Source organism: Anneissia japonica, unplaced genomic scaffold (genome assembly GCF_011630105.1).
Source record: "Anneissia japonica isolate Jap-2015-1 unplaced genomic scaffold, ASM1163010v1 scaffold287923_len1623670_cov205, whole genome shotgun sequence".
NCBI lineage: Eukaryota > Metazoa > Echinodermata > Crinoidea > Comatulida > Comatulidae > Anneissia > Anneissia japonica.
Window position 1 is genome coordinate 506,926 of NW_022721637.1, and position 9,325 is coordinate 516,250.

General features: G+C 33.4%; 2 protein-coding genes across 2 annotated transcripts in view; one reads left to right on the top strand and one right to left on the bottom strand.

Annotated features, from left to right (window-relative positions):
- LOC117111612 (ADP-ribose glycohydrolase MACROD2-like) overlaps nucleotides 1-1,587 on the top strand; it is a 9,500-nt gene extending 7,913 nt beyond the window's left edge. Inside the window, exon 8 of the mRNA XM_033254561.1 lies at nucleotides 362-1,587. Coding sequence (XP_033110452.1) covers nucleotides 362-564 — 203 coding nt within the window. The 3' untranslated portion in view covers nucleotides 565-1,587. The remainder of the gene's footprint in view (nucleotides 1-361) is intronic.
- Nucleotides 1,588-2,508: 921 nt separating this feature from the next.
- Nucleotides 2,509-9,325, bottom strand: part of LOC117111611 (E3 ubiquitin-protein ligase UBR2-like) — a gene marked incomplete in the record, with an annotated part of 34,269 nt that continues 27,452 nt past the window's right edge. Inside the window, 8 exon segments of the mRNA XM_033254559.1 lie at nucleotides 2,509-4,650; nucleotides 5,433-5,534; nucleotides 5,992-6,168; nucleotides 6,564-6,641; nucleotides 7,110-7,281; nucleotides 7,894-8,024; nucleotides 8,363-8,459; nucleotides 8,665-8,895. Coding sequence (XP_033110450.1) covers nucleotides 4,509-4,650; nucleotides 5,433-5,534; nucleotides 5,992-6,168; nucleotides 6,564-6,641; nucleotides 7,110-7,281; nucleotides 7,894-8,024; nucleotides 8,363-8,459; nucleotides 8,665-8,895 — 1,130 coding nt within the window.

Below are 9,325 nucleotides of genomic sequence, written 5' to 3' on the forward strand. Positions count from 1 at the left end.
TACATACTACGTGTTTCACTTCAACCAGCTCATATACTGGTGAAACGGTGTGGTCTAGAGTCGCTTTATCTCTCTGTTAGCCCTTGATTTGATTTTATTCTATTTGTCTTTGGTCTCTTTTGGTTAGACTAGGTTAGTTGTGTGTGACCTGAAGCCATAATACCATCTAGGCATGCTAGTCACTGGTAGCAAAATATTCTGTCAAAGAATGATTAATAATAATAATTATTAAATACACAAGAGTGCTCAGTATTATAGACAAATAAAACATATAACACTGGATTAAAGGCTCAACATTTTATTGCAATAAAGAATGCTAAAGAACTTACATAATAAAAATGAGGTATATTTTGTTTTTCAGATTCAGATATGGACTATGACGATGACGAAAATGACGATGACATGCCGCCCCCACCAGTAAGCTTCGATGATGACGAAGTGTTCGGCGAAGACAGTTTCCCACCTCCACCACCACATAGCCTTCCACCTCCATTAAGTGACGAGGAAACGGATAGCACACCCGTGCAGGTTCCACCAATGTCGGTTGTGACAACAATTTATTAGTTAAGTTTTTTTTTTAAGAACACATGAAAATACTGTACTTCCAATAGGATCAACAACTAACGAAATCTTTAATGTTTTAATAGGCATCCAGTACATGACAGAAGAAGTGTACAGTAATTATAAATATTAAGCCTACGATTAATTGTGACAATCACGAATATCCGCAAAGGATTATATTTTTGTTTTGCACAAACACTTTTGGCGATGCCCCTTGCCAAGAGGAGAAATATGTCAAGTTGGTATAAAAACAAAAATTTACTTACAAAAAATTAACTGGATTAACCAAAAGAAAAATTCCAAAATATTCTATTGAATCCAGAATGAATTTATTTCCGCTGAAATATATCGCTATTTTGATTATTTGGCTAATTATCATTTTCAAAAATAATACTGCATTCCGAAAAAAATAAATAAAATAAAATCACTTCCCTTATTAATATTCTCGCATGTTAGCATACCATTGTATATTGTATATAGGCTTATCATGTAAGACTTCAAAATATGTTATTATTTACAATACTGACGTCATTTTGAAAGAGAAATAATAAAACAAGATTGTAGGCCTAAAATTTTATGAAGCTACAGTACTCGCAATGACGTATTTACTCTATGGATTAAATGAGGGGGAAAGCAAATGGAACCCGGTCATTAAATATTATGCTTAAATAGGCAATTACCCATTAAAACCAACTCAACTACGATAGGTAGTTATAGTTTCAGAAGTACGAATCAGGTTATCGGCCTAACTCTTGAATAGAAATAAAATAATGTTATGTGAAATTGGTGTAGGCAGAATAACATTCTCCTGAAGCGACGAGTTATTTTTCTTTCATGAAATTAACATTCTTGGAACCATAATTTAGTATTTTCTCGACGGCACTGCATGAAAATGTTACAGTAAAATATTTGGCACTAAGTCGCAAAATGACTGCCAACCGCTCCTCTATCAGTAACTCCGACACCAATCTAGTATTTCTGAATTAATAAAAAAAAAAATATGCCTAGTACAAATTGACTACTGTACAAAAAGTATTTATTGTTAATTTGTGTTTGCACTGGTCATTTACATTTTTCACAGATTGGCAGATAGATAAATAACTATTGTGAAGAATGTTACAAAGGTAATAATACGGGCCGTATTTGTGAAGCTTGATTGAAGAGAACATTAAAAATAATTGACACCGTACAATGAAACTGAAAACAAACGCCTATTTTGACAGTTTTAAAGTCAAAGAAGCTACATTATTTTATATTACTGAAATAAATAATTGACTGAAATAAATAATTGATCAAAAATAAATTTAGAAGCTTTACTTGTTATAAACAGGAACAAGTTAATATTGCCTCATGTTAATAGTGAAAACGTTTACGGAGTGTCAATTAACTGAAAAACTAACAATCAACAAGCGCACGTGTTGTTCCACAAACGCAAGTGTTCGTGTATTTTTTAACCAAGTTTAACACTGTCAACTTTTAGAAGCTCATGGGAATGGTCCCGTTAAAGCATCCTTTCTAGATTCAATGGCAGAAAAGAGGAGTGTTTCATGGTGGTAATAACACCAAAGACAATACACTAAGTCCGAAGAACCTGCTTCCAGTGTGGTCTTTCTGATAATGAATTGGGCAGTACACCAGGAGACTACTCTCTACTCTCTATTCCGAAGAGTGTACTATGTTGTTTAACATGCGCATGAGCAATATATTGCATACAGGACCAACAGCTTAATTCTCTCATCCGAAAGATGGCGCACTATTGAAACTATTGACTTTAAGTCCTCCAGAAACACAAGAGCAGCAGCGATCGGAATTGAACCGAGGACCAAAGGATCTCTATGCTTCAGTGCACACGCAGTGGCTACCACCATTTCAGCAGACCAAGCTTAGTTGCTCCCTTATTACACTAAACAATACAGTTTCAGAAATCAATATCAAGTGGCAATGCAGTAAAAGAAATCACAATCTTTATTTTTATTACTCTTTCTACAGTATACAGATATATTTTTATTATAATGAAAAATAATTATGTTTAATATCAATAAAGGATTAGGGCCCATAATATAACAGCTGTATTGGTAGTATTTTATTAACAACAATAACGGTAATACTCATATAGTAGCAGTTATTTATATTATGATTATTAATATTACCAAATGTAATGCCATACCATTTTCATAAATTAAAAAGAAAATATTTATAAATACACCCATAAACTCAATTTTACTGGAAAAGATACTCTTCTTACTTCAGTCTAAAAGGACCATCCCTGCTTCTGAACACTGTTCTTTTAAACCAACCATTTTCAAGTAAAGTGTCCCACTAGGCACCTAGTTGAGGGATGCTGCAGAGTTGAGAATTGACACCCATCTCAATCCCATCATGATTTTAAGCACACAGCATAAGATCCATAGAGATAGAAATCCATAACATTATAAATTCTTTTTAGTGCATTTTAATTTTAAATGTAGGAGTACAAATTTAGTCATCAAAAATCCCCCACCCCGAAAAATAGAAGAGAAAATCAATCCCTTACATGGGATATATATAATAATAATAATAATAATAATAATAATAATAATAATTTTGTCTATAAACTGAGATTTATATGTAAAATAAATTTTTATTTTTTGTAATAAAAATATGAATTTAAAAATACAATGTCATATATCTTTGTCTTAATAATTTGTATCCACAAGACAATAATAATAAGTAGAATTTGTAAAGGGCATAAAACAGATGTCTTAGCATATGCAATTCAGCACAACGATGCTGCGAGTTATTAGTTATTCTCCTGCCTTTACCCTTTACCTTCAATATTCCATCATAGTGAAATTAACAGGACTTCACATGCATTTGTTTTCTACCGAGACAATTCACACAACAATTTAATCAATTACTTCTTAAATTTCTGATATTTTATTGTCAAATTTTGACAACCTGTTTTTGGACTGCCGTCTCCGACTGTTTTTGCACAACTAATGCCGTCATCATATTGATGATTTTGCAACTATAATGACCCCATGTACAACAGACTCATTAGGTTTAAGGTTGATCTGTATATCAGGGTTGAGAACCAGTGGCCTTGAGCATATAATAATAATCATAATAATAATAGTAGACTTATATAGCACATATTGTTAAGCCCTCTATGCAATTCAAATTAACATTACCCTGGTCATATGTTTATATCAATAACACTGCTTACCTATGAAATAAAACCAGCTGATTTTATTGATGAGTTTCACATTTCAGTCATGTCACTGATATTATTAGGTAACCAAAATGGCATCCTTGTCTTCAAAAATATTGAAACTAGAATTAAATACATGTCGCACAGTACATGTATGTTTACCGTATTTGAGGGAATGGAGTCACTCTTGCAGAATCAATTGTAGTAATTTTGAAAATGGGTAACAGGCGAATGTACCCCATTTCTCCCTAGGACTGTCAGAGATTAATCCATCCATTAATCCACAAATCAAATCACAGAACCTCATAATAAAGCTCGCACATATTCATATAATATTTATTATAAATTTCGAACCTATGCTATTTTCTATTATCAATAAAAAGCATCAAAACAAACCAGTATTTTTCAAAAATACTTAGTAAACTGCTTGTCTAAATATGCACTGTACAGTAGCAGTCCGGAAAGTTCACAAGAAAATATAGGCGAAGCCCACATTCATTTGGATGCCTTTTGAAAAGTTAAATATCCTGAGCTCTGTATCCCTTTATATTGGCAGTGATGCATTACTGGTGGCAACTGGCATCTAATCATTGCTCATTTTGCTAATCATCTTCTTTATATTTTTCCTATACAAGCAAACCAACAGCTCTGAAGAATTTTTGGAAAGATTAATCCTTCCTCATTGTTACCACACACGAAACTGCCTTACTGTATTTATCATAAATTTTACCACAAACAGCGCCACCTAGTGGCAATATCACAGGTTTTGCCAATCGATGTGAAGTAGATTACTATTGGCCTCTAGCTTATGAGCTACTTCAGCCGGTATGCCATGTTGTAGCCACAGAATATAGAGTTTATGGTACAAGTCCTTGCAAAGTCGTAGTGGGTTTCCCCTCCTGCAGAAAAAAAAAAGTGTATACAAGTTAAAGAACAATAGCAAGACAAATAACATGCATATAAGGGGGTGAGACTTGACCTCCAACATCACCCAAAACTATTCTAATCAGCAAAATTCACCCAATTTTCTAAATGCATTTCTCCTTTTATATATTTCATCAATTCACCACCCAAACTCAAATGATAATAGCATCGTCAATATATTTGAAAAAAGAGGTTTTGAATATTTATTAATATAAATAAACAAATTAAAGAACAATACCAAGACGTATAACATGCATATAAGGGGGTGAGACTTGACCTCCAATATCACCCAAAACTATTCTAATTGGAAAAATTTACCCAATTTTCTAAATGCATTTCTCCATTTTGCATATTTGATCAAATCACTACCCTCAACTCAAAGGATAAGAGCATCGTCAGTATATTTGAAAGAATAGGTTTTGAATATCATTAATTAATTAAAAGAATATCGTTATAACTCAAGATGTAAAAAAAATTATATAAATGCAGTATTACAAAAGAATAACAATAAATATCAATAAAAGCAATACAAGGATCATAATAATAAAAAAAAAAACTGAAATAAAAATTACATAAGATAAATAATAGTATACTTAAATTGAAACTGCAATGAAAAATATCAGTATAGTCTATTGAGACAAGCTTACACATATTTAGACAGTAAATAATAAATAACAATAGATAAGCAAGCAGAGAGTGAGGCATTAAATCCAAGTAGGGAAGAAGAGGATTAAGTATGTATAATGAGGCAACATACCTCAAGCCTACATCTGATTCACCATAGTCATCAAGATATGGCGGTGAATGGAAGCAGCCCCTCGTCTTGGAGGATACTAACAGCAACTGGCATTCTCTTACTCTGAGATTTTAAAATAATAAGAAAAGAATATAAATAGGGAAAATGATAAGTTAATTAAAATAATGTCGTGTGCAATTTCACATCTAGATTAAAATATTAAAATTTTAAAATATTATATTTTAACATGAAACAATTTATTTTACCTTTCATTTCTTATGTATATTATTCTGTTGCTATTGTGTTTTTCTTTTTTTGTTGTATTTTTGTTGTGTGTTGAATTGAAGACTAAATAAATGATATGATATGGTATTTAATTTTTCATGAGTTGACTTGATGAATAAATAATTAAATACATGTATAAATAAATGACTAAGCGAATAAATGAACAAACGAATGAAGTAACATACAGGACTAGAAAGTCCTTTTGTCGTTTGTCTATTGTAATTTGCATAAAAAGGCTATTTACAAACTCAATCAATTGATTTTAATTGACTGACTGACTGACTACTGCACTGACCTGAGGTACATTCCAACACCAGAACTGCACTGCAAAGCATGTGCCATACAGGCTCCGATTGTGTCCTCCTCAACTTCAGTCTGACAGCAGTAACTTTGCGAGCACACAACCTGACCACACACCAAACACATGGCCGGTGCACGACTTTCACCCTGGATCCCACTCGACTTTGGACAGCTGTCAAATTATAAAAGTCAAATAAAAAACACTGAAGCATGATTCTCACAAGAGACCTAGTATCCGGATCGGGAGCTAACCGTTAGCACCTGTGTGAAAACGTCCGATCGGTTAGCAAGCGTTATCGGTTAGCAAGCGAGCGCATTTCTATCATCAACCAATCACACGTACACGTTTACAATTTCCAGTTTCTTATTGGCCAGTGATTCGATCATCATATTCTTGGTATCCGGATCGGGATTTTCTCGTATGGACGCACGGCAGCTACTGTTAGCTGCCGTGTGAGAACATAGCCTCAAATTTGGAAGAACATTTAACTCTGTCATGCTTAGAGACTATACTGTACATGTGCAATTAAACTGAGAAGCATGGAACAAGAATATTACAAGACTTACACAAAGGATGCAACTTGATTCATGAGGTCACTGTAGTCATAAGGTAACGATATTAACTTATTATGTTGCACAGGATATCTGTAAAAGTACCAGAAATAGTGATTGAAAATAATGATATTTATATAACATAAAGGTCTGTACAAATGAATATTATCTATTTTTTTAGGAATATAATTGAACATTAGAATATAATATTTTAAAATGAAATATATATCTACAAAATAATATGTATACCACTTAAAATAATCCTGCAAATATACAAAATTTGGCTGCTATAATGTAACATGGCAAAATGACCACAACAGTTGACTAGTATGTTTTACTAGATATTACCACAGACAACAGATATTGATTTTCCTTTTTTCAACTTTGCTACGAACAATCTGATAGGCTAGCACGACTTACTTTTAAAGTTAATTATATTTTAAGAGTTGATCAATACAGTAAACTCCTATTAAGGGGACACCTTCAGCACCTTAAAAGGTGTTTCTAATAGGGGTGTCCCAAAGGAGGAGTTCTGCTGTATAAGAAGGCAGAATACTCTACCTAACAAGTAATGTCTCCATATGATTTAACCTCTCTTGAGTTACTAGATGGGAACACCAGATCTGAAGAAATGTGTGGACCCCAGGAATAAGCTGAGAGTCAAACAAACTTGCAAGATTTGCTGGTACTGCTAAGTAACGGCACAACACTCCAAATTCATCAAAGACTATGTCTAAAAAAGTAAACAAATTATTGGTTAGCTTTAAAGGGCATAGAGGTACATTAATAACCCCTGTCCAGAATATCACATTTTTATTAGACAAAGAAACTGTTGCATACCCATATATAGTCATGTGTGCCTATATATGGTCATGATGTGATGTCATCATGACCATATTTAGGCATGTCACATGGTTTTTTTCAACTAAAATTTGAAAGTCTGGACACGAATATAGAATCAACAGATAATGTTTGATCAGATTTGATAGTGTATAATTATTTCAGAAATACTTGATCAAACTAATCATGAATCTTTCCAAGTTTGATGAAAGTTGGTCTAAGTCCCTTTTCAGGACCCTGACCAAGTCCTTGTCTGAGTGCCTGTCTATGTTCTTTTCCAGATCAATGACGAGGTCACTGTCCACGTCCCTGTTCAAGTCCCTGTGCTGGTCACTTCCAGGATCCTTTGTAGGTCACTGACCAGGTCCCTGTCCCCGTTTCTGTCCACAATGACTATTATTGTATCAATGGTTGTGTGGTATGAAAAGGTCATGATTTGTTAAATGTAACAATAATATATTTCAACAAATTTCATTTCTAAATATATATTTGTACAATTTCCTACTTCTTAACTCTGCAGGAAATGGAACACCAGCGAGTGAGTTGAAGAATAGAGCTGAGCAGCGTAGAAATTGTAGGCACGACGTAGTCACATGGCTCCAGAGATCAAAGGCTGATGGAACGTTTCTTTTCACACTAAAAAAATGGGAATGAATATGTAAATATATGTATAAATTACACTCATCAATTAATTTTATACTAAATAAATGTTACTATTAACATTATAGAAAATATTGATGTAACAGTAATACAGTAGCCACAATGACAAACAGATAGGTAAATGAAAGCATATTTGTATGTATGTAGTTCTCTTCAGTTACAGCTCAGTGCAATAACAGCTAAAAACTAAATTTGTCATAATTATGTCAGATTTACTTTAAGAGTCTGAGATAAAAACTAGGAAAAAAAACAATGAAAGTTCATTTAGAATACTTAGTTAGGGAACCAAGTTTCCTAATTGATCAAATTCTTACCCTGCCATTATGTAAAGGTCTCTTAAAACTTTCTGAAGACAGTTGGCTTCTCTGCAGTACATATCATCCATATCTTCAGTAACTGGACTTCCAGCATCTGCAAAAATAGTAAATCATTATAAATTACTTAAGGAGTTAATAAAAATTGAAAGTAATTCACCTTCAGTCTATAATCCTAGATACTGTGAATTATTTGGTGTTCAAATTTGAATTGCAATAATAAAACAATAATGGCAATAGTCAGATTAACCAGGTAAGTATTCATAAAATAGACAGAATAGAGAGAGGAGATTTGTTCCTACCTTCTGGTAAATCACATGTCAATAAGATCTGTGTTACATGTGCCAACAGGGCTAGAGTCATGATGTGTTTGTTTGTGATAGGATCTGCGCATAAGTTTGCACTCCATAACTCATCTTTGCCACCGGCCTCTTTAAGTACAGGCATTGAGAAACATACGCTGACCAGCAGGGTAAACATATCAACATCAAGAATACTACAGCCACTGGTTTCCACAGAGATTGGGATTAACACTAAAGAATAATAATAATAAATAACATTTTTTAGCACAAAAGACTGTTAGTTTTGAGGCACTTTGAATTCCCAGTACTGTAAACAATCATAAGAAAAGATGCATTTTGAGTTTTTTTTTGAATATGCAGACAGATGTTGATGCGTGGATTTCCTATGGAAGACTGTTCCAGATTTTTGGAGCTGCAACAGAAAAAGCCCTGTCCCCATATGAAGATGTTTTGATGCGTGTTCCAGGTTCCAGTAGGAGTTGGTAAGATGAACAGAGAGCTGAGTTGGTAGAGAGTGAGATGAGTTCATAAATATATAAATATTACTCACGCCTCCCAGTCTCCCCCAACCCCAATAATCAGTCAAGTAGTTAAAAATAACCAAAAATCACCTTATTTTGCAAATTAGCGCCCCTCAACTGATCATCAAGCCCCCCTCAAC